Genomic DNA, 26,268 nt, shown 5'->3' with positions numbered 1-26,268 from the left:
AAACCCATTTTGAAATCCTTATGCACTGGCATTTTCTGATTCAAAACTATGCCCTTGTAATATTCTCCTGTTCTGTGAGCAAGAAGAAGTGACATTTGGGGTTTAGGAAGCCATTACCATCAATATAATAAAGAATACCCCCTCCCCAAGAATCATTTGTTACAATTCTGTTATGCTGCAGCTGTAAGGGAGAACTGTGTCTAATGCCCCACATCCCTTTTTTATTTTTCTCTTACGTAACTGTGGTCATGTTTTTAATTAAGTTAAATTAAGATGTTGCACTGAGCTCCTCAGCAGTTTCTGAATTTTGTGATCTATCCCATCAATTGACTGAAATCAGAGCACTGTCTCTGCTGGTACCACGTGCACTGAGTGCAAGCGACAGATATTTGCATGAACCAATTTATCTCTTAAAAATATTTCTTCTTGACTGAAGAATAAATTGCCTTTATCCTAATGTGCTAGGTAATGAATTGCATTTAAAATGTGTTTATTTTTAGCAAACAAATGCTAATGGCAGCTTGCTGTTAAAAATAGACAGTACAGTTGGCACAGAAATAAGGGCTGGGGAATTGTTCTTCCCTGATCAGTGGAAGTGCCCTCTGTGTAAGTCACCTGGGGAGAAAACATGATGTTCCTATGGAATTTAGTCCTTCCGACTGGGGAGATAGTGAACAGCAAGTCACGGCTGTCACCTGAGCCCTGCTTTACAAATAGCCCCTGTAGTCCAGCATCCTCAGGGGGCTGTCGTACCTCCTGGGGGGGCAAAGGGTGTAAGATGGACACGGTGCATTTTTTTGTTCCTGTCTCCCTGCTGGATGTCAGTGGGTGCAATATGGGGGTTTTATGTGCCTCTGGCTATGTCTGGCTGCAGGGAGCAGGGGAATTTTTGTGGGGAGAGCATCACAACATCACCAGCTCCTACTCCTCTCTCAGCAGCTGCCTCTTTGGCCAAGGGGCTTTATCCTGGACAGGGTTTTCCTAATGCCTGTGAAATTTCCCTGGCTGCACTTTGAAGTGCATTACTTGTCACATTCCCAGAGAGAATGATTTATTCCCTTCCTTTTAGCAGCAGCTTTTTTCATAGTTAAAAGTGTTATCTCCAGTAAGTCTCCTTTCCTCTAGACTAAACAGATCAATTGTCCATGTTTTCTCGTACATTAAGAGTTCCAAGGCTTCTGACACTCTTGTTGCTCCACTCTTGTCTTTACCAAGTCGGTCCACTTCTCTCTTACAGTCTAGTGCCTAAAAACCAACCACAAAGCTGAGGCCTTACTGAGCAGCCTGGTAGACTCACTTTGCACATCTTGCAGATAAATTTTCCTGCTTGTTCATAATGGTAGGGCATTTGTCTGTTTTTCACAACAGAAGGGCCCCAGGGACTCATGTAGTCAAGTTGGTGCCTAATTTTTATTTTGTACAACTCCTTCTGCTGCCCATGCATTTATTGCTATTGAATTATATCCCAGTTTTTTGGACCATTTCTCTAATTCATTTTAAATGTTGAATACCATTCCTGGTCTACCACACACTTTAAGCCTCTCCTGAATAGCTGTGACCTACATATGGAGGACATCCTTTATTCCATTGGAGATCCTCTTTTCCACTATCTTAAGTGGTTAAGGAAGCTATTTTAACAACATCAGATCTACAACAGATCCCCATAAAACTCTAATAAATGCAGTCCTTCATCTGGAGAGTGAGCTACTAATCACCACTGTAACAGTATTTTTTCAACAAGTTTTGCATTTATTTTCATAGCATCTTATCTAAATAATGTTTCCTAAATGCCATGAGAATGCTTTTTAGATTTTTCAGATTCATGGTTCAACTCTTTTAGTAATCTGGCTTATAGAAGTGGAAAACAGATAACCTTCCAAGCACACAGGAGCTACATCAACCAGGGTTCAGCAAATACTTGTTCTGTACTTTCACTAGGTTTTCTTTTCATTTCACCCAACACTGATGGGGCTGCTGCGATACAAGGGCTGGTCTTCTCACCACATTTTAATTCCTGGGTGAAGTATTAAATTGGCAGTTCTGGTAATTTGGTTACCAGAGAGACATACTCACAAGGTCTAGCTGCACCATTCAAATCTCCAAGGTGTGGCAAATGATGCCTGGGAGCAACTTGGCTGCAAAGCTGCGCTGGACTCCTGCTGTCAGCCCTGGCCGTGTCAGCACTCCCCTCCCTTGGAAAAGAGGCAGTCTTTTTGCTTGCAACTGTTGGCCTACGATTCTCAGCACTCCTGAAGTTGGATCTGCCCTGGGAATAGTTACATGGTGCATCATGGAAGAGTTTGCCCATCCCTCTCGAGCCACATAGAGGCTATGTTCTTCAGCTTCCAATAAAATATCCTAAAGCACATCTGCTCCCCTGCACCATTCATCCCCTCTCGAGCAGGGATCCAGTTTGGCACCTGTGGACCAGTGAGTTTTGCAGGAGTGGAAGTTATGGAGACCAGGGATCTCCCCATCAGTGGCAGCAGAGACCATGGCAGACTCCAGAATCCCCTGCTCTCGGTGCTGTCTGCCACTCTCCAGCGTGTCCTTGCACTGGGGCTCCTCTGGCCCCAGATAATTTTGCATTGAAACGTACTGTTACACAGTTAGAAAGGAGTCTCACCACATTAGAAAAGAAGGGATGGTGTTAGCTTTTCTGTGAGAAGTTTTTATTCACAGCCAGGGAAGTGTTCTGGAAGTGAAGATGTGGCACAATTCTGCTCGTACAGGCTCCAGTCAGGAAACTCGCTGTTGCCACCATTTCGCTGCAGAAGCACAAACCTTGTATGAGACACAACCCTTACTGAAGAGATTACAAATCTAATTTTGAACATTATTTTCCAGATTTTGCTTGAAAGGTAGGTTCAAATAGGGCAGCATCCCCTTCTTCCTGCCAAAAGATCTTACATACAGAGCTCTAGACAAAAAATGCTGCCTTCATTTGGCAGAAAGGACCCAGTTTTCATGGAGGACCAGACAAGAAAGCTCAGTCTAACTTGCTGCTAGTTGAAAATTACCTGAAAAGACTAAAAATTATAAGCTTAACCAGGGAAATTCCAAAATCCTGAAAAAAATCTAGTAAATATTATTTATTTCATACATGATCAAGAGAAGGTTCTTATCTTGGGGGAAAAAACCCAATGGGAAGTCCTTGATTATCTTCAGTGCTTCTCATTATAATATGGTCTTAGGAGTTGATTTGGTTCTACTGGGTCAAAAAGGAACCAGAAAGGTCCAAAAGGGTTTTCAGCAGATGTAGATTTTAACAGAAAACATGGCTGGGAGTCTAGATAAAAAGGACTAATTAAAGGAAAGCAGAACTGATTCCTTATGTATAGGCTTTAGCATTTCCTGGGACCAAACCTATTACTCCCTAATTTTAAACTACAACTTAAACTGGGGTTATAACAATTAAAAGTCAGGAATCCAAATTAACGAAGATTTATCTGTGATGCCATGTGTTTCATTAGCAGGTAACATGAAGAATCAATATTTTATGACCTGTCACATATTTGAGTCATCTGTCATCTTTTATCCTTAGATGTTGAAGGTATTTGACAGCTCTAAAATAGAAGGAAGCAAAACAGAAAAGAAGTTTTTTTGCTGGTGTCACACTGTCAGACAAATTTAACAGGTAATAGTCTACAACAGGCAATTAAAACACATTTGTCTCTTATTACAGAACAAATTCTGCTCTGTGGGGCCTTAGGGAAATGCATCTCATAAATGTGCTATTTTTCTATAAGAAGACAGCACAAACTATACTTTCCACGCATTAAGAAAAAAAAAAAGCAGAAATGCTGCTGCTTCGCAATGCGCAGATGAATAGATGAATACTGATTTGGGGACCTTACATAACAGGGAAGCAGAAAAATCCACCTGCAAAACCTCAACACTTGTCTTCTGCTGTGGTGCCGCTACTGAGTCCCTAAGTACCAGAGACTTAGGAACCACAGACCTATATGGGAACACACCCATATGGAAGATACAGTCTATCTGTTGTCCAGATAAAAAGCACAGCAAAGGGAGGAGATTAGATCATATGAAGAGGAGGAAGGGATGAAGATGAAATGCCTGTGGAGTTACCTACAGGTTTAGAAATGTTGCAACTGTTCACTGCTTTCTGTTTTTCAAGTTCCAATCCCGAATCACATGTTGTACTTGAATCTCAGCCTAAGAAAAAAAGAAAAAGCCTCTCCCTGCCCCCCCAAAAAACAACCTTCTATTCATCATAATTGCAAAGAAAACCACTAGGTCTCCAGAAATAAGAAAGAAATCAGGCTTTTCAGGAGCTCATGTTTGTACATCTCCCTGGTTTTTGAAGGTTTGTGATTCATTAAGTCTTTCTGGAAAACAAGGACTTTATTTCACAAGCAGTGCTAGCAGGATGGGTCTTCCCTCTCTTCTAGTCTTTTGTTCATAGTGTGGAACAAAAATGGGAACATTTTCATTTTTATGTGTTTCTGTAGGTAGGTAGTCTAAAAGAGTCAGTTTCCAAAGCAGCCAAGACCTTGTTTATCAGAGCATTTTCCACATCCTCCTGGGATAGCTCCTTTCATATGTTAAGAAAAGAGATACTCAAGAAAATTTCAGTCTCAACAAATTGATATTTTGCACCGAAAATTCCTTCAATATAAAATTCCCATGGGCAACACCAGAAAAGTACGGGAGAGTGAAGAAATCTGAACTACAGCTTTTTTTTCCTGTCTCCAATCAATCTGAGACTTTGCTAGCAGTGGGTTTTGATGATCACCTCAGAGAAGAAAGAGGATGGATACACAATGATGTAAGGATTGTAGGAATGACCCGTCACTTTGGGAACACCATGAAACAACCACATTTACCTAACTACAACCACAGCTGATGCTTTCCATAGTGTTGCCTGTGTGGAGTGAGCCACCACACTGCCACAGCATGGCCCCAGGTGCTCAGCAGCATCTCCCAGAGAGAGCCCAAGATGGGCAGCCGGCGACCTGTCCCCAGTCTCCATAACAGAGGCTCAACTGCCTTATCAGGCACATCGTGAAAAAAGGAGGTTTCCTTTTTCCTTGAGTTCTGCTTATTTTTAAATTTGCCGAGACTGATGCAGCACTTGGCTCTGCCTGGCTGCAGGGACTTTGCCGCTGGCAATGCCCTGCCCTGTGGTCTCAGAAACCCAGGCAACCTCTGCTCTTCCCCAGGGCTAGGGTGATCTGAGAGGATGTGACCGCTAGGAAAGGACTCCAAATTAGGAGATGTTTCAGTGTCTGAGGCGATGAAATATTTAATCCCTGCTCTCTCTGGGAAATGCATCATCACAGATTTACTTATCTGCTGCTCACTGACAGCAGTGGCTGACAAGGACGATGACAGCTGACACACATTAACCCAGCTGTGCAACACCAGCTATCACTCCACAGCACAAATCCATCATTATTATTTAAGCACCGAGGAGGTGTCTCAGTTGGTGCTGGATACCAAACACAGGCGGCAACTGCACCGAAAAGTCAACACTGACAGGATCTGTTGGAGGCAAGGCAGGACCCTCAGCCCTGGTAGCCCCAGCATGGCCAGCAGGAGTGACAGCAGTCCCTGAGCAGCCTGGCACCAGGGGTGCACACAGGGTCTCCTGCACCACCACTGCTGACCTGGCCATACCCTGATGGAGTAAAATGAGAGGGAAGAACGGACAAAAATTACTTGTTTAGGGGGTGGGAGGGTGGAAGCCTTTATTGGAGCTTTGCTAGAGCTACACAGCAGGATAGTGCATGAACCCCCCCTACTAAAGACTGCAGGTGGAGGGAAGGGCTCCTCAGGGAGTGCTGCTGCAGATGTAACTGTGCAGATGTAACTGGACCTGACTTGTTTCCTCTTTGTCAAAGCTGCCCCCATTTTTTTACAGATGAGCTGCATTTCTGAGCAAATCTATAGCAGCGTCTTCTTTATCTAATGGGTTGTTCTGAACTATTGCTGTGTCTGAGAAAGAGGTGACTGAGCTTTGAGGAATCCTGGTGAAACTGGGGTTTGGTTTGAGACGGTGGGCTGGAGCTTTTCCCCCTCCCTGTTAGTGTTTTCTACTAGACTGGTTGCTGCTCAAGACTGCCCTGCTGTCTCATGCTGTTACAATGGCATCCTTACATTGAAGGGTGGATTTGCACACAAAACTTGTCTTAAAGTCATTGGTGGGAACAGTCAAACAACTGGAAAATTGTCCATGTGTCAGAGTGAATCAAGCATAGGGAGGAAGGGGGAAAGAAGCCACCAAGGATTCTAAGCTGTGGAGCTGATCTTTTGCTGTGTGAGGTGTGATCCTTCCAGAGGAGGGAATAAGGTGGGCTATTTACAGCACCACATGCCTAAGACTACAGGGCTTGCTGGATACACTGGGATGTTACCTTCCTGTTCTGAGCCAGAGGAGGAGCAACAACCAGGACACAGTACCACACCTGTCATTCAGGGCTGCTGGAAACCAGCCTGCGTTCTTCATGCTTTTCAGCTGGCAATTTCCTAACACAGCCCTCCCCTTCCTCCTCTGAGAAAGGTTTTTTTCCTCCAGACTGCTAAACACAGTTTGCCTTCTGTGCTGAAAGCTCTTCAGGGAAGGAATCTCCTCTTTTTCTTCTGCAAGAGTGCACTTAACACCTCTACAGCAACTCAAAAAAATGTTTAAGGGAATAATATAAATTAATAGCAATAATAAATCCTTACACATTGTCCAAAGACTACATAAATTGGTTTTGGAGCAAGAAAAGGAAGACGACAGAAACGATGCCTTCAGGACCGTGAGCATCCAACACTCTTCCTGCTGCACATCAGACAGACTTCCATGACAGATGGTGTTCACCAAAAAGCTCACCCTCTCCTTAGACTCTGGCTTTGCCAATTCCCAAATCCAGCCTCTCTGCTAGCTGAGTATCATCTAACCCCATAGAGATTTTTTCAGTAGTTTAACATGTAATCTCATACCTTTGGAAATGATTGTGGGCCTTATGCCCAGTTCCAAATACTTTCTACGTGCCTAGAGAGCATATAGGCAGCTAATTTACATTCCTGTGCTCAGGTAAGCTAATCATTAAGCAGCAGTTTTGAAATCTCAGACCAAAGCTGCTCCAGATCTGTATCTTTCTGTTGCTCATAAACATGTAACTTGGCACCTGTATCTTTCTCAAAGGCAGAAATGGGATCAATGTTTGCAGCTCATTAACAGGTTTTGGTTGAGAATCAACATTACAGCAGCCAAGCAGTCTGAGAGGAGTGTGTGCTCAGGGTGAAGGACCCACAGCCTTGCTTTGATGAGCCCTTGCCCCAGAGGTGTTCTGGACAAAATCCTCCTGCTGCAGGACCCTTCCCCTCTGCAGTGAGACCCAGCAGTCAGAGCCCTGCTGGGAGCCCCGACCCAACTCAATAAATCTTCTCTTCCTACCAGTACAGAGTCCCTACAAAGAGAAAGTTTGGAAAACTTTTGGAGATCCTTGGCTGTGCTTTTGCACAGTGTGGAAGCAGGTGGGATTTGTGCCGTGTTCCCAGGTCACACAGCTTTGGCACTGGCTGAAGAACAGGGAGATTCATTTCACACAAAGAAAAGAGAGTTTAAAAGTTTTTATTATTATGCAGCATTTAAGGTTCATCAGCACTGATATTTTTGCTGTGTTTTCTGAGACATTTAAACCTAACTTCTTGCAATGTTTTAGTTATTATGGTATAACAAAAAATCAGCAAATTTTTTTCAGGAAATTTCCTTCAAAAAAATGTTTTAACATGCCAGAATGGACAGAGAACTTCCTTTCTGTTAGGAGGAAACACTCATTTATGAATTGGGAAATCATCTGGAGAAATCCAGTCTGTTGAAAAAAGAGCAGAGCTCCGTTTCTGTCACAGCACTAAAATAAGCCCCATCGTAGCAGTTTCCTTACACAGAGATCCTGGCTGGCACCTTCAACAATCTGCTTCAATATCTTGGCTTCTTCCCAGGGCTGAACTCCCACTCTCTCTCTGCTGCACAGAAAACCAGGCTCAAACCAACCTGAAGGCTGAGCACCACACTGCAGTCAGTGACTGGCTCTTCCCAGCCCCCCCTGGGCACTGCCTTCTGCCCACCCTGGTGGCCAAGCCCAGACAAGTAGAGCTTTGTATCAATGGCAATAAGATTTGTTTCCCCAAACCAAAAACGTGCCAACGTCAACTTCTAACATTGCCTAGCACAAGAAAACTCTTGGAAGATATAAAGCTAATAAAGGTAGATATAAACTGTTATTAACAAAATAAAAAAAAAAAAAACCATAAGATTGTACAATGACAATCCAAATATTCTGTGGCCAATCTACCCAGGACCTTATCAAGGTACCTCAATGACATGTACGGATGCTCAGAGAAGCTCTCAGTGAACAAGTACACATCAAAGTTTGTAACAGTTTTTAAATACAGATGATGCAGAGCTTTCTGAGCAGTCTGATCACGCAGCTTAAAGGCTGGAGAAACAAACAAGAATACCTGTGGGTCCTCTGGGTTCCAGGGGAGAAACTGAGAAACAACTACAGTAAATGGGCAGAATATAAAGAAAGTGAAACATTTTCTCATTAAGCAGTTAAAGAACAGGAAGAGTTTAGGAATCACTGTTTGGGGACTCCTGTTTAGTGACAGCAATTTATTTGACCATCTGGGCAAAGAAAGACTGCAGCAAACCACATGGAGGAAATAAAAATAGATGAACAACAAGTGACTGATTTTGCTTGACTTGAGCCTACAACTCTGCAGAGCAGGAAGAGACTTCATGTGAAAGACATTATTGATGAAGGCATTTCAGCCTCTTGCCAGTCCTTCCAACAACATAGTAGATCTCTCAAGCCAGCCAACCTGTCTTGAGACGTGACTCCCATCCCAAACTTGAAAGAAGTACCAAGTACAAAAGACAAATTGATGAGCCTTCTGGAAAGGGACCACCGGAGGAAGGAGCATCTCTGTGATGTTCCACAGTAAAAGAAAACTCTTTGGGAGAAAGAATAGGAGGCTTTTGCTATGTTTATTCATTATGATAAAAATCGTCCTTTTCTTGACAGGCACAGAGCAAATATTGAAATGGAAGAAAATGCTGCCCACTGTTTAGCAGGATCTGATCACTACATCTCAGTGTTTCAGTACCCACCTTAAGCAGACACACAACCTCCTTCCTTGTCCAGGGCACACTGTGCTGTGTGTGATGGTAGCAGGGGAATGGTACAGCAGTGCAGCACCAAGCTGTTCAGTTGAGGGACCCAGTGCTGTTGGCAGCAAGCCATGGGTAGTGGAGCCATCACCCAAGGGAGCCCTGTTTCCATCAGCCCAGATTGGTGCTGGCAGATGACAGGGGTGACAGCTACAACTTGCTCCATCCTTGGATAGGTCTCTCTTCCCTCTGCCTGTCACTCTCCTCCTGTCCTTCTCACCAATATATATGCATATGTCATATTCTTGGAGCTGCATTCAAACCAGAGGAAAGCCACCCGAGCCAAGGATTAGGAAGGATGGCAGGGAAACTTGAAGTGTGTCCGAATCCAGGATTTTGGAGCCTGTCACTGCCACTGGATTATATTTAGGAGTAGTTGAAGGAGGTTCTTTCAGAAATAAGAAAACTGTCAGGCTCTAAAAAGGTGCCTTCTTAAGCTACTCTAACCACAGTTCACAGGATTTGCAGTCAAAATTCACCTGCTCCTCCAGACACGGTCTCACTGACAAGAGCAGCTAAGCTGACTGCCATGTGTAGCTTGGCTCATGCCTTCCCATCAGGCTGGTCTGCTCCTTGCAGCCCTACACCTAGGCTGGTCAGCCCTTAAGCTGTTTAGCTGATCTTAGTGAGCCTTCCTGAGCTCACTGGGGTTGAAATATTAGACATACCTTCTGCAAAGCCATTTGCTCCCCAGTGAAGGTAGTCATGGAGAAAACTGCACACCCCAAAATGACTAAAAATACCCATCCTCGAGCTCTGCTCAGATAAGATCTCTGACAGCCTGTTACAAACAACTAATCCAAAACTGCCTAATAATTTGGTATTTCAGACTGAAAACCTCCCCTGCATGGGCAGTATCTTCTCTCTTAAATGCATGCTGTTAACCACTTTGTGCAGGATAGTTACAACTACAGGATTCACATACCTCGCTTTGTCCATCTCAGACTTAGGCCTCCCATCTCATCCAGGTCTACAGTCCCGCGGGAGCCAACAGCACTCATCCATCCTGGGAACCATCCTGAGATTAAATGAGTCACCCCAGCAGGGCCCTGTCCCTCTTCAAGGACTTCCCAGAGCCTCACACCCAGTGTCTGACTGTAAGAGAGTTAATGTTACGTGAGGTTAGGCATCTCTAAGCCTAACCTCCGTCTTCTCTCTCCTCCCAAAGAATCTCCTCACCTTTCTCAAAATTTCCATCTGGAAGAAAACAGGAAATTAAAGAAGTCAAGGCCATAAATGGGTAGGTAGACTACTCTGAGCCACCCTGGGCTCCAGACTTAATTTCCAAATATGTGTCTCCTTTCATACCTTGGCACAAGGTGGTCAGACTTAATTATTCAATCCTTTTTTTTTTTTAATAAATTTGTCTTGACAACCACATTTTTTTCTGTAGATTTTTGCTTACTGTTGTAACAGCTTCAAAAAGATTCTGACTCGAGAAATAAACAATGCAGAAAATAATGTTTCCCTGCCATGTCACTTTTCTTCTTTGCTGTGAGGCTGGTGAGGCAGTGGAACAGGTTGTCGAGTGAGGTTGTGGATGCCCCATCCCTGTGAGTGTTCAAGGCTAAGTTGGATGGAGCTCTGAGTAATCTGCTCTAGTGAAAGGTGTTCCTGCCTATGGCAGGGGGTTTGGAACTATGATCTTTAAGGTCCCTTCCAATCCAAACCATTCAATGATTCCACAATTCTCCCCCCATAGCACACTGCCCACAGCCAAACAGCCTCCAAACTGACAGCCATTTCCTCCTGTCATGTTTTAGTCTCCACAAACAACAAAAAAAGGGGGAAAAACCAATATAAGATTAAATTGGATGTTACAACTACAGGAATTGGCCAGAGTCTGTCAGGGGAGGGCAGGACAGTCACTGGGTGCATGAAGTGTTCAAGGAGTGCAGCTCTAGGTCTGCCAATACACAGGTTTTTTCTTCTGAATGCCAGTATGTAAGTTGATGGCAAAGTTCTGTCTAGCTATGTGTTGTACACAGATACTGGAAACCTAGAAAAATTGATTTGACTGGATCCTTCAGCCATTTTTCTGTTTCTTGAAAAAGAATGTCTAATAAAAGAGCATTCTGTCTGTGCCATGGTTAACTCTGACCATCATCGCCCCTGTGGCTCTGCCATGGATGAAAGCAATGCACTTCACTTGTAAGAGAGAAGCAACAATGTACTTTAGTGATATTAAATAGTGATTTAACAAAGTTCAGTGGTAAAAACTACAGTGGTTTAACAAGATTCAGTGGCAAGGTACACTTGATTACTTACTGTGTAAAGGACAAGGTCAGATAAAACTGCCAGGGAGACCCTCCCGTTGAGTCATGAGGTTCAGAAATTATCCCCTTGCATTCAAAACCCCTTCTCAGAGAGGAGTGTAAGTGTGGCTGGATCCAAGACTTGGTCAATGGTTTATGTCTAAAAGATTATATGTGCACAATCAATCCTTTATATCACTTAGCTAAGATTTCAAATAGCATGCTCTTAATCACTTAGCGAGGATCTGTTGCAGCAAGGAATCTCTCAGCCTCAAGGAGTAACCTTGAGAGGTGTCCCCACTCAAGGGGACATCCTGGCATGCAGCCCACTGCCGTGCAGGAGAGCTCAGTGGGCCCTGGGCTGACCACTATTTATAGAGTAAGAAGAGTGACTGTGGCCATATTTGCATACCACCAAGACGTCTGGGTCACCATTCCAGACAGCCCTTGGCTACCATACTGTCATCCAAACCCCCAAAGTCCAGAGGAAGCTGGATGCAGCCATCACAGCCCCACTGGTGGTTATGACTCAAGCAGAGAAGGGGAGAACACTGTCACATCATCCTCTCAGATGCTAGAAATGTCCTTGTGCAGCCATGAACTGAGCCTTCTGATGGCAAAACTTTAATTGATGATGCCTGTCTGAGCCAGACATTTAGAAAATTCTTGAATGCTCCTGAAACGATTTCCTACGGTCCTAGAAACACTTCCTACGGTCCTAGAAACACTTCCTACAGTCCATGCCCCGGAGTTCAGCTGCTGCCGTTAACAGGGTGCACAAAATACCACCCAGCAGATTGAATAAGTCCCACTGCTCCCCCCAGCTCTGGTTTCACAGGGCTCGCAAACCGAATTGGTAAAAACCTTGTCATTTTTTATGTGATTCAATTCTATTTTATTGCAAGGAAGTGCTGCAGTAGAAGAGTGAGCTCAGACACCCTTCTGCTCAGATGAGCTTCTCCTCCAATGCCATATGGACAAAGACATCACACAATTTCAATCCCAAAATTTTGTGAAAGTTTTAGTAACTCCTCAAGGTTTACTGTGTATTCTCTTTAACCCCTGCCCTCTCAGGTAGTCTTCGGTAGCTGTGAGTGACAGCAGAGCAGGCAGTTGCCAGATTCAGTTTGCCAGGAGAAGGAAGAAACGCGCTTGGGCAGCTCTGGTGTGGACAGGTCATCTATCACATTTTGTTGAGAAGATGCTGAACAGTGAAACACTGAAAGAGCGCTGCTAGCAAAACAGCTGGGGAATTTCTGTCCATCCTTCTTTCCATTTCCATAGGGTAGCCTTGTACCTTCTTTACTGTGGCTTAACTGCGATGCAGGGGAGGCAGCAGAGAGCACAACTCAGTCACCTCCTGGCCACACAGCTATTTCCAGGATGATCTGTGGACAGTTTCTCCAAAACACATTAGAGTTCCAGCTTGGATCACCAGGACTCTTACAAGTCTGGAGAGGGCCTGAGTTGGTGCCTGGATGTTTCATGAGGGACAGATTTGCCCCAGGGTCACTCTCTGGGTGATGCATGAGCAACCCCCCATGAGGCCAGGGCAAAGGATGCTCAGTTTTTCAGGGGAAAGGCACCCACAGGTAGGCAAATGGAAATACACATCATTCCTCTCTCATTACACAGAAAACAAAATCATTCTCTCAGGCCACTCAAATAGGATTTGTTATGTGTTTTAAAGAGAATATCTTCAAGGAAATAAGAGATGATGGGACATTGGCTGCCCTGTGCAGGCATCTATCTGCCTTTCATGCTTTTTAATGACACATCTGGATATTGCCCTGAATGCATGTAGCTCTTTGAATTTTGGGGTGCAGTGGATACAAGTGGAATTTTAACACACTTAGGATTGCATCAAACAAAAATATCATCAACAAAAACAATAATAAAACAAACAAACAAACAAACAAAAAGGCAAAAACATCTACCTGTGGCTGTGAGGAGCTGAGTCAGATCAGTGTGTCCAAAGAAGGGCAACAAAGCTGGTGAAGGGTCTGGACTACAAGTCCTGTGAGGAGCAGCTGAAGTAGCTGAGGTTGTTTAGGCTGCAGAAAAGGGGGTCCAGGGGTGACCTTATTGCTCTCTGCAACTACTTGAAAGGAGGTTGTAGCCAGGTGAGGGTTGGTCTCTTCTCCCAAATAACAAGTGAGAGGATGAAAGGAAATGGCCTCAAGTTGCACCAGGGGAGGTTTAGATTGGATATTGGGAAAAATTTCTTCACCAAAAGGATTGGAACATGCTGCCTAGGGAAGTCTTGGATTCACCACTCCTGGAAGTGTTCAAAAGGCATGTGGTGCTTGGGGTTATGGTTTAGCAGTGAACATGGCAGTACAATGTTAAGGGTTGGAATCAATGATCTTAGAAGTCTTTTCCAACCTTAACAATTCTGTTATTCTATAAACAGAAAAGTAAGAACTCCAAGCACCTCATTAAGACTGAAATTGTCCAATTTTTTTTGGCCTACAGCCCAGGCAGAAGTGTTTTCCAAGGTGCCTTAGCATGTCTATTTTCAATTGCAGACCTTCAGCATCGGTGTTTCATCCTTCATCTCCTTCCATACACTAAACACAGTGCCAGCATTCAACAGAGATGATGTTGCTCCTTAGGCTGGAGGAATTCTGTGGAGGTGCTTGGAAAAAATCTCTGGTGCTTCATCAACTCATGGGCTTCTGCCAGCTGATGTGGTTTTGTAACAGTACCAATTTTGGTGTGACCACGAAAGCCAGTTGGTCTTTAGAGTAGTAATTGTGTGTGTTTGGAGTCAGCAAAAAAAGATTAAGACTTGGAAAGGTGTTTTCTAGGTGCCAGTCAAATACATGGCAAAAAAGATCATATAAATATGGCTGGTGACAATTAGTGCTATAAAGTAGTAAGATTGCCTGAGATAATATATAGTCAGATTTAGAAGGTCTGCCTTTCTCTCTATAATTGCTATTCATTTGACTGACTTTACAGTAACAGCATGTAAGGGACCATCTGAAATTCAGTACATCCTTTATACCTTGTCAGGGAGCAACCTGGAAATTTCCCCATGATTCATCTTTACCACAAAGGAATGTCAGTGGCCTCTCTCTGAAAATGTACATAAACACTAAAATGCTCCAGGCTGACTGTACCCCAGCTCTGCAGTCAACAGAAGTGACTGCCCTAATTGAATTGGTCAAATATGAATAGTAACTGTGTTGTGGGGATGTCAGCCTAACAGGCAGCCTTTAAAGACTTTACAAAGGGAATTTAACAGCAGAGCACCTGGGTGCTTGGGTAATACAGCTTTCATGAAGACTGCTTTCATTAAATGATTTCTAAGCAACAGCACTAGAAACAGGTTGTAAGAATCTCTAAGAAACTTTGAGTCAAAAGCCTATAATGTGATACAAAACAGATGTTGAATGTGAATGACTTATTTCTACCTTGTCAACTAGGCGCTTCGGGTATTTATTAAATTTCATTTCCATGTGTATAACACCCGTGTGCAAAATTTGTCAAAAGAACTAATAAAGGTCTTAGTATGTTACAGCTGAAACACTGAGTATTGCTGGAAATCCAGTAAACAATGTTAGGGGTTCAAATAACACAGCTACATTAAATTCTGATTAAAAATAATTGAAAGAAATGGCTTATTCAGTTCTATTAAGTTTAGATTGTTCCTAGGAGTGTCAGGGCATATGCTCCTCACCCAACTATGGATTGTTTAAGAGGCTCACAAACCCCCATATCTCACTTAGCAAATAAACAGACTGGAGGCTCAGGCAATTTTTCATTCTTTTATTTTATTAAGTAGTGCTGCTTACTTATATAACCATATTAATTACATTAGTAATCATATTAATAAAATACACCAAAATTCTGGACTCAGATAATTTTTTAATAATTTTCATTTATAACAAGTATGTCTATTTCTCATCAATTCTTTATCCTTCATTTTTGCTACATGTTTTAAAGGGTGAAAGGAAGCTCATGGAGCTATCAATGGCAGGTCTTCTTTTACAATTGGAAACTACAATCCCCATTACATACTTGTATCATAAAAATGTTCTTACCATATTATATTTCATATTCATTTTTTGACACAAGCAAAACTGTTCCATTTTTCTTTTTCAGGGCCCTCCTTAATTTACCTCATGCTTCTCTTGTATTTATTTGCTACTTTCTAGTCTCAGCAACATCAATTAAAAGTGTCTTGTAAAATAAATCTGGACTATAGATACATTCTGAACACGTGGGGGCTGTAACAAGTCAGAAATTTTCCTCCAAAACAAACTTTGCTTGAAAAATGTCAATTGTTGGAAGCTGATGGGGAAGCAAGCACCAGAGTCCATAGCAAAAGGGTTTGCCACCACCATGCTCACTAGTTTGTGGTTCTCCAATCACAAGCTCTCAGGTCTGGGCATCCTGCTCCGGAGCATCACACTCCTTGGGTCTGTGGGTGAATTAGCTGAAGGTCAAGGTGATCATGAGAGTCAAGGGGTGTGGGGAATTTGTGGGAATGGGAGAAGGTGGCTGCTCCATGTAACACGGGGGGGAAATTAAATATTTCAGTCCCCTTACAGTAACATTTTTAAGAGTTTCTAGTTCTGAAATTCTTTGTTCACTGTCATTTCACAATGAAATTCATTCTTTTTCTTTTGTTTTCACAAAAAGAGTGATTTCCCCCTAGTTCTGCATTCAAAGAGCCTCCTGCAGAGGCCCCTGCGTTACAACGAGGGGAATGGGACTGCGATGACCTATGGCCTTGTAGGACCCCTGACCAGTGACCCTTTCCCAGGAGGCAGTGGGAGGGTTGCCTGCCAAATGACTTCATGGTTTGGTCTCGGCCAAATGACTTCATGGTTTGGTCTCGGTGATCCAGGACAGTTTAGCCAATGGTGAATTTGCAGTGCTCGTTTGGTGCAAGAACCTTCTGTTCAATGCCAGGTGCTGGAGTAGCCAGGCATTTGCTTGTCCCTGAGTACTTGCAAATAGACTTTCTCAATAAGTCCCTGTTCCCCCGCACTGCCCCCTCTGGCGCAGTCACTTCCAGTGAGGAGGGGGAGCCTTCCTCCCCCTGCTCCCGGTGCCACCGCAGCTGGTGTCCGCTCTCCCCGTCTGCAGCTCTGTTTGCAGCACATGGAAAATGGATGGGTGAGAATTAATTTTTAAGGGAGAGTTTGGGTTGAAAACACCTCTGCATCTCTGTCCTCATTTGAAATTTAACACAAGGTATTATTTTATCATATTTGCAAATGTGGATTGTGTCCTCAGGGGAGTGAAAGGAGTTATTGATACCGAGCAGAAATGTCAGGATTTTAACTCAATTCATAGTATTCATCTAGTAAATGTCATTCTTGTCCCATATGCATTGTATCTTTGTTTTCATATTTCTCAAACTTTAGATGAAACAACCTCATTATCTTGACTCCCTGTGTTGATTAGCTGGTGAAAAAATGATTTTTAAGAATTTCAGATTACAAATCCTATCTGTAGATTAATTTTTTCACTTTTCATGATAAATGGAAATGCATATAATGAAGTGCATTAGAATATTGGTCAGAGGCTTGCTCTGAGCTAAGCACAGTGTGAACATCTTTATGTTTGCTGGCAGTAAACCAGCTTCTCTCTTCTCTCTGTTTTGCACAGTCCTACTAAGCCAATCCTCACTAGAATGAGCACAAAACAAAACGAATAACAGCTTTTGTACATCAACATTAAAATGGGAAGAAGCTTGGGAAAGCCTCTGACAGAGAAGAATGCTGACGAGTGCAAAAATGCCTGATGGATAAGCACCACCTTCTAAACATAGATCAGCCAGACGTGGAAGTGATTTTCAGAAGAGAAATGCAATCATGGATTACACACCAGCTCATTAGAAACTGTTGCTGAATACAGCATCCAGAAGACATGCATGAAAAGTCATACTTGGGGAATAAATTAAAAGGGGTGTAGTTGTTGCTAGATAAACATATGTAATATATATGCATTGAAGAGATTTGTAAATGTCATTTTTTTTATTCGGACAGAAAGCAAAAAGCTTTAAAACCTTTCACAGTAGAGAGGCAGTTAACTCCAGACTATTCCTATCCCAGTAGCCAAGAAGCTGATAAGACATCTCTCTTTAATTAGCATTTATAGACTCTGAATGTTTCCATCACCTAGTGGAAAAAAGCATAACTTTTACTGCTACATTGCTGCACTTCATTTACTTCACTGTATAATAAGTTGACTAAAACTGTAAAGCTTCTCAATTTTTACTGCATATGTGTTCCAATTAATCTGTCTGTAACAAACTTAAGACTCAAAAATTATTTCTGACCTATATTCTAGTTCTATGAAGCATATATACTATAAGGTATGTCTGACTGAATATCATAATACTATAATTTCCCAAGATGCATAGAATTGTTTGCATTTGAAGTGACAAAATAAAGGCCCTTGATTTCCTTTTTAATAGGAAAAAATAATTTACCCCTTAAATGTAACAAACAGTTGTTCATTCCAGGGGCATTTCTGTTGTTCTCTTTGTTCTGCCATGTAGCTGCTGAGTGATGCTCTCCGGCCTGTGCTAACACCAATCGGATGAGATGATCTAGTGATTCCCTGCACAGGGGCTCAGCGGGTCCCAAAGGACACTCTCACTTCCAGAAGCCACTGAGAAGTAAACCAGGAGTAGGCACAGAGTATGAGGAAAGAACTTATAGCAAAATGCCAAGCTCCAGGCACAGAGCAACAGAGAGAAGCAGAGAGCCCCTCTCCTCTGCTCCTCTCCAGCTCCTCCTAGCAAGGCACACATCTATCCTGGCTCAGGACTGGGCATGTCTTCTGCCCTCACCTGTGTATCACAGATGAATCCAGCCCAAAATGAACACTGCAATGCTATTTTCTTCAGGTTTTTTTAAGCCTGTTTCTTCATTCTTCGGCTTTCAGGGGAAATGGTTAAAATAATAATTAATTGCTAATGTTGATCCCCAGTAATGCAATATGCTGAAGACATGAGGTAAACATGAGTTAAAACTGCTTTTTAACTATTGGCTGCACAACACAAATTATTCTGGAATTTAGTGCATGAATCTCAGAAAATTTATTTTACTTTTGAATGAAAATATATCTTTAAGCAAACTGCCAATAAACAAATACAGGGAATTAGATAACTCTTCTGTCTAACTACCAAGGTACCAATGTGGTGCTGCTTGTCTTACAAACTGAATGCTGATATAGATGTCAACCAAGTAAATTTGTGTAAATCTGGGCAGCATTAAAAAACAAACAAACAAACAAACAAAAACCCTACCACTTTTTTTAATCCAAACTGCTCTTGTAACTGTGGGTAGAAAACTCTCCTGAATTCTATAGGACCAGCATCTGAGCTGGTCAAAAACCCCACCCAAATTAGTCAACCACCATAAACATATTCTCAGTACCTGCTACTAACCCAAAGGGAATGGAAGGTAAAAATCAAGTAGTTTACACATGAGGCTGCATAAATGCATTAAGGGCCCCCTTCAGACAGGTTTTTAAATCTGTGATTAGTCCAACCACTGTCAGCTGGAAAACGCACATCCTTAAGAGCCGGCTGCATTCAGGAGTCCCCGTTAAATGGTGTCTCAGTGAAGCCCATCCTCATTCTCTGCTCTTGCCGGCTCACAGTCACACTCACACCTCAAAGCCTGTGAAAGGGTTTGCTATCTGGATGTGCTATTGTATCACTATCTTCATTTGCTCCTTGAGTTTACCCCACATTATTGCAGTCACGGCACTTTTGCTGTGACAGAAATCACTGAAACAGGGTTTCTCTGTATTATATTACTTTGTTTTGCATCATGGTGACGGTGTAATGTAAAAACCTTTCTAAATATACACTAACATTTCAAAAAAAGTGTCATCACAATACATCACAACCCTGTCAGGGCAGCTCAGTGAATATGTACCATTTGTACACAGTCAGAAGGAGAGACATACCAGGATGTACATCATTAAATGTTGATTCAGTAAGAATAGTATGTTTTATCCTTTTAAATGTTACCACTTTCCCATCCCACTATTGTAACTTGTCAATTGTAATTTTTTTTTAAGTCAACAAACTGTAAAGAAAACTGTTGAAATACCTGATTTTCTGTAAAAAACAATGACAATAATTTTTGTTACTTTAAAGTATGCTTGGTATTAAATTACCTAATAAAGTTCAACAATGAATTTTGTAGCATACTAAAATAAAGTGTGATAGTGCTTTTCTCCAGCTCATCTGTGGTAAAAGCTGCTCTTGTTGAAATTACTGTCCTCCTCCTAAACACAAGCCTGGCTACTTTCTACACATCTGTACCTACACGGATCCCTCAGGTATGTAAAGTCCAACCAAAATCAGATCCCTCAGTGAGTGCAGGAATTTGTATGCCTGGGTCAAATTCATAGTATAAGAACCTTGTTGGTAAGTCATCTCCACCCTCTGGTACCTGACTACATATATATAAGGGCAAAAATATGAAGTTCCTGATTACTTTGTTTGGTATAAAACCTAGTTTATAGTAAGAGAAAGGAGAGTGTAAATTATTTATTAGTTAATTATGGTTAAATAGAGAAATGCCAGGTTTGTAGGATGCTGAAGTCCTGGTCATTTTTATAGGCAATGCATTTCCCTTATTTCTAAATAGATTGGAAATCCCAAACAAGTGATTTGGAGGAACACAGTAAAGCTCAGAAATTGGTCCCCCCCTAATTTCACTACATGAAAGTACACTAGAGCCATCAGGGGCTATCACAGATGTACATCTTGCACCAAGAGGAGGTAAGTACTTTCTTGTCAGAGATGCTGGATTTGCCTCCATGCTGCTGATGCAGCAGTATCTGCATTTGAAGATGATCTAGAAATTATTGTTACTGGGGTCTAATTATGCCCAAACATCCAGGCTCTGACACATTTCGATCGGAGTAACAGATCAGCTTCCTTCACACCATCCATCTTCCCCTGTTCTAGGTAGGAAAATAAAATGCTGGGCCCAGCAGCTTTCTGGCTATTTTCACTATGCTAGTCCAATGTCCTTCAAGCATTTAAAAATTTTAGCAGTTTCAACTGATTCTCTGAGGATTTGAAATGGAATAAGATCTAGAAAATTTAAAATAATTTTTAAAGACCACCTCAGATTTGTCCTGACTAGTTTACACATTGAAAAGACAGCCATATGCTGAATAGGTTCTGAGATAGTGCCAGAAAGCTACATTTTTTTTCCCCATGTGCTAAAGTCTAGACATTTACACATTCCTCCTTTCCAAGGAGCTCAGTGCAGAAGGGAATGGCTTTGCCTGCTGTTGGAGTAGCTGGCAGTACCTGCACACATTAGCGATGCCTGCAGCCACTCCACCTTGATATGTGATCTTCACTGGCTTACATTAATATTTTGACAAGAGGCTTTCACAGAAGACCCCGAATTCTGTAGAAAGTATAATGTGTAGTTTAAAAATCCAAGCTCTTCCCCTTGCACCAAGTAACGTTTGTGCCGTGGTGCCACATACACAAAGCCAAGGCTTGCAAGGATCACATACTGCCGTGACGCTTTCTGTTACCCATCTGCCTCTCTTAAATTTTTGCTTAGTGATACTTTATACTGCCTTCTGAAATGCCTTTTGCATTTTAAAAAGTAAAGTGATATATCCTTCCTTTCTTCCAGATAGTCTCATAGCCCCACAGTGGGCAGTTGCACAGCTTTCCACTTCACAAAGTGAAGAGGGAGGTATTGCCTGTGCAAGAGACACATTTCTGAGGGAGAAGTATAAGCAGACACATTGTGCTCATCAACACCCAAGAGGAATTGTGGCCCCTAATTGCCTACAAGACACTACAAAACTCCTCTCCTTTTGAAACCGTTCCAAAAGTTGCTGCAAAGCACTTCCTGAGATCACCAGTGTGAGAGCAGCCTCAAAGTTTGAAAATCGGCTCAGTTACCTGGGAAAAGAGCCTGGGAGTGAAGATGGTCCAAAAAGCTAGGAGCTGGGGCTAAATTTACCTCCACAAATTGGCTTTAAATTAGTATAATAGTGTGGATTATTACTCCTGATTTTGTCAAGTGCAAGTTAGCTTTATATCAGCCTAACATAGCTGCAAGGATTAATAAGGAAAACTATTTATATTAATATTTTGTTAATAATTTTTTCAGGGAAAAAATGAAATGAAGATTTTCAAAATCCTTCATGCTAGACTGAAGTCTCTTTGATATGATTACCCATATTTTAAAAAATATTTCCACAGTTTAACAAAAGAATATGCTCTAGATTATCAGTTACATCACCAGTTGCACAGACTGGTGCAGGATTTCCCTGTTGGGTCTTAGCACAAAAAGGTAGGAGTTTTGCTCTGCCATAGCAAAGGCTTTGCATTGCATCACTTTGACAACTCTCAAACATGGCCTTCTCACAGGACACCAGGCAAAACTCTGGGATGTCAGCACAAGCATCAGGCTTATAACTATGCAATTACCACTTTGATTCTCCTTTATCTGACTTTATGTCAACACAATACAAAATTAGTAATGAGCTAGGTGGGAGATATTTAAGTCCAAAAAAGAAAATTAGGTCTCCTCTCTATTTGCTTCAATTTTTTTTCCATTAATAAAATGAAATTAGTTAAAGTGTCACTGGAATATTCTGAGGCTCAGTTAAGTGCCTGATGTATTTTTTGAGTTTCTCAAATGGCAGTTGAAGGTAATGTAAGATATTATGCTCCTCAGGTGATGAGCTAAGATTGTTGGTGGCAACAAAGTGAGGGAGTTTTCTAGAAGAGCTTTTAGGCTATAAGCTGCTATATGTGTCATCAAGAAAGGAGCTGGTTTAGTCAGTCTAGCTGAATTTTATGTATGTTTGAGAAGGATAAGGAATAAAATAATTCAGGAATTCTAAAAGAACTTCCTGCTTAATACTGTTTGAGGTGGTTTTTTAATTTTTATTTTATCTGCTTCAATTATATATGAAATTCATCATTTACAGGTTTTAATTAACTTTGCTTTAACTAATGTGAACATTCTTTCAGCCACAAGATACCTTGAGGATGCTGAAAGAAACGGAGGGGCTTTCCTAGAGCATCACCAGGCACGATGGATATTGCACATATCTGTGCTGCCATCTAATGGCTAGACAGCCTGTTCGGGAGTCGGTACTCGGGAGTTACTTACAGGCAGCTTTGCATTTGCAATCATACAGATCAAGGTAACAAAACCAGTGCACACATAACCTCCTGTGCCTCCCAGAAACAGGGCAAAACCCAAGAGGTGAAACTATCAGCGTATTAACCCACATTGGACAAAGTTTGAGAACTTCTACATTTTTATTTGAATTTCTGAAGACTGAAGAGAATAAGCTTCATCTCTGTAAGTGTGGATAAGAACTTTAACATTTTAAAAGCATGTTTTAGATCTATGGAGCCCAAGGCTTCCTAGGGGCAGGCTGCTGCATTTCCCAGATAGGACAGACACTAATCTCTATTTACCCCCTCAAGGAATCATAGAATCACAGAACGGTTTAGGTTCAAAGTGACCTTAAATATCATCTAGTTTCAACCCCCCTGCCAGGGGCAGGGACACCTTCCATTAGATCAGGCTGCCCAAAGCTCCATCCAATCTGGCATTGAACACTTTCAGGGATGGGACATCCACAGCTTCTTTGAACAACGTGTTCCAGTGTTTCACGACCCTCGAAGTAAAGAATTTCTTCCTAATATCTAATCTAAACCTACTCTCTTTCCATTTGAAACCATTCCTCCTTGTCCTGCCCTTTCCCCCATTGTACATGCCCTTGTACAATGTGCCTCTCCAGCTCTCTTGTCCATCTCCTTTAAGTACTGGAAGGTGCTAAAAGGCCTCTCCAGGCTGAACAGCCCCAACTCCCTCAGTTTGTCTTCATAGGAGAGGTGCTCCATCCATCTCTGATCATCTTTATGGCCCTGCTCTGGACTCATTCCAACAGGTCCATGTCTTTTCAGTGCTGAAGACCACAAAGCTGGATGCAGCACTCCAGGTTGGGTATCACCAGCGTGGAGCAGAGGGACAGAATCACCTCCCTTGACCTGCTGGCCACTCTGCTTTTGATGCAGCCCAGGGTATGTTTGGCTTTCTGGGCTACAAGTGCACATTGCCAGCTCATGTCCAGCTCTTCTCCCACCAGTCCCCCAAGTCCTTCTGCACAAGACTGCTCTCAATCCCTTCATCCCTCAGCCTGTATTGATATGGGGGGTTGCCCTGGCCCAAGTGCAAGACCCCACAGTTGTCCTTATTGAAATTCATGGGCCCATTTCTTGAGCTTGTCCTTATCCCTCCCAATGACATCGCATCCCTCAGATGTGTCAACTGCACCACTCAGCTTGATGTCATCTGCAGACCCACTCTCAGCTCCAACATAAGCTGGGCAGGCCAACTATTACCAAAGCTCTGAGTGGTGTTTGGGTACATGAAATGGAGGGATAGAACAGCAAAAGTAGGAGGCATCAGAAAAAATGGAAAAGTTAGGCAGCTTAAGTCAAAGCCCTACACCAGAAGACAACCATAACTGGTCAGCATCCCTCCAAATTGCTCTTGTTAAAAAGCAGAGGTTAATGAGGTTACTGCAATAATGACTCTGAGAGATATTCAATATCAGATTGATGAGCTATGGTCATGCAATAGTAGACTCATGGGCATCTTAAAAGGTGACAGAACATGGAAAACTGATGGTCCTTTTAGGAACAGGACATCAGATTTAGGCCATCCTAGATAGCTTTTGCTCTGAGAAATGCTAAAATGCTAAAATCTGATTATGGATTACCAGGCTGAAGGCTGGGAGTGACTAAAACCCCTAATCTCAGAGTAAGAATGCAGGGACTTTAGAAGCCATTAATACACTGACCATGAGAAAAAGTGTGCTGTGAGGGTGCAGTGAGACCAGGCTGTGGTAAGCACACCAGTAACAATGAGCCCTTCCTCCCTGGTGAGGATGTGCAGCCTCTCACTGTTCTGAAGTGATGTCCCCAGGCCCCTACCACTCCCTGGTGACCCCAAGGGAGTCTGGAGAACAGGAACCAGCAGCAGAGCCATCCTGCTCAGGCACCGCCTGAGGAAGGAAAAGGCTGAGGATATGGCAAAGCCCAGAGAAGTAAACTGGAAAAAGTCCAAAGCCAACACTGGGGTTTGGACAGGATTTCTAGCAGAGAATCTCCCAAAACAATAGGAAGATTTATCAGCACACACGTATGTCCCACGCATTTCATACCGAGGCACCTGACAGTCTTCTCAGAGGCTTTAGACAATGGGCCTCCAGAATGAGTTTGTAAAATAACATGACATTGCATGTATGTGAGCCAACCTAAATTATGACTCTGCCTGCTGCTTTTGCAGGACAGGAGTCACTGTTTGGTGTTGAGCTCTGAGGAACTGCCACGCCAAGTGATATTTCAGTTTGCCAGTCAATTGTTCTTGGACTGTGCTTCTGTTCTCACAGGGAGACCACACCTCAAGGTGTCACCAAATAAAATTTGCACTTATATATTCCTTCCCCTTTTTGCTGCTTCTCTACCCTTTCAGGCTCCTTCAAGGTATAAAAGCAAAATATTAATAATATCTGTATTCAGAACCCATAAAAAACTCACAAACACAGCACAATTTACTGGTTTTCAGTAGCAGGGTGGGTTTTTTTCCTTTTTACAAGAATTGTGGAGGATGAAGAGGCTGGGGTAAACTTTTACAGACTGGAAAATGCAGGGAAGAATCTCAAAACCTGCGATCCATGCCTGAGAGGCCTGGTCACAGCATTGCAGGAACATTCCTGTTGGAGGGGCTTTGGGAGGCCTTTAATGCAACCTCCTGCTCCATGGGGTCAAGGCACTATCCATTCTGGTCTTATAGACATCAGTGGTGAAGGGTACACAGTGTTTCTGGGCAGACTGCTCCAATGCTTAATTAATGTCACAAATAAGTCAATAATTAAGTAAATATCAACCAGGAGATGCTGATACATGATATCACAGCAGCTGCTATGTGTGTGGCTATAGTCAGAAGGGAAACAATTCCAGTCTTCTTACAGAATGTTTTTAACTCTTAGGCATGTGCACAGAGATCAAATTTTAATATATTTCTATTGCTAACTTGTCATTGGTACCGAATTGTATTCTTGCTGTGGTTGGAAGGCATGTATTTCACCTAAGCTTGTCCATCCTACCTGTAAGAACTAAAGACAGAAAGCTTTATTACTGTGTTGGGAAGTAATAGAGTAATAGAGTAATAGACCAACAGAGAAATTATTGGTCTGTAGCCCTCACATTCGTACCTGTGCTTTGTGCAGAGTTCCCCAGCCAGGAAAAGTCAGGTTGAGCTAACATGTGGCTACCAGACCTGTGCCTGCAGCAGTAAATTAAACAACTCTGCCAGCAAGCAGTACCTCTATTTCATGTTGTGAAGAAACACCAGGTTTCGTGAAACCTGTTCTGTTTTGAGGGGTAGATTGGAAGATTTGCAACAAGTTATCAGTGAAAACTGAAACACATTGTTATGCAAAGCTGCTGTTGAAACCCAGAATGAAGTGAAAGAAGCCAAGCACAAGTTCCTTGTGCTTATGTAATTTGGTGGATATAAGAGCACACATGCTGGTTTGGTGATGTAGAAATCAGTGTTACACTCAGTGTCTGTTTCCAGACCGTGAATTCTGTTCATCTAGGACCCTTCTCTGCTACTGGGGAAAGTCTTTCCAGACACTGGGAAAATACTCAAAATCTGGAGACAATTGTGTGGGTGTTACATCATCACAGCCCCTGTTTCTTCCAGGACTTAAGCAAGTCTCTTGAAGGTAATCAGATTACTTTCCCATTTCTCTGATTTTCTCTTTCCACTATCTCCC

The 26,268-nt window shown here is 42.5% G+C and overlaps 1 protein-coding gene across 3 annotated transcripts in view; it reads left to right on the top strand.

Moving 5' to 3' along the window:
* The window catches only part of LHFPL3 (LHFPL tetraspan subfamily member 3), a 251,145-nt gene extending 231,483 nt beyond the window's left edge, over positions 1 to 19,662 (top strand). For all 3 annotated transcript variants that reach the window (XM_064656782.1, XM_064656784.1, XM_064656783.1), the window contains one exon: positions 17,065 to 19,662. In XM_064656782.1, coding sequence (XP_064512852.1) covers positions 17,065 to 17,093 — 29 coding nt within the window. In that variant the 3' untranslated portion in view covers positions 17,094 to 19,662. The remainder of the gene's footprint in view (positions 1 to 17,064) is intronic.
* The last annotated feature ends 6,606 nt before the right edge of the window (positions 19,663 to 26,268 follow it).

The sequence above is a fragment of the Pseudopipra pipra genome, chromosome 5, assembly GCF_036250125.1.
Source record: "Pseudopipra pipra isolate bDixPip1 chromosome 5, bDixPip1.hap1, whole genome shotgun sequence".
NCBI classification, from domain to species: Eukaryota; Metazoa; Chordata; class Aves; order Passeriformes; family Pipridae; genus Pseudopipra; species Pseudopipra pipra.
Note: the sequence above shows the minus strand (reverse complement) of the source record. Positions and strands in the feature narration are given on the sequence as shown.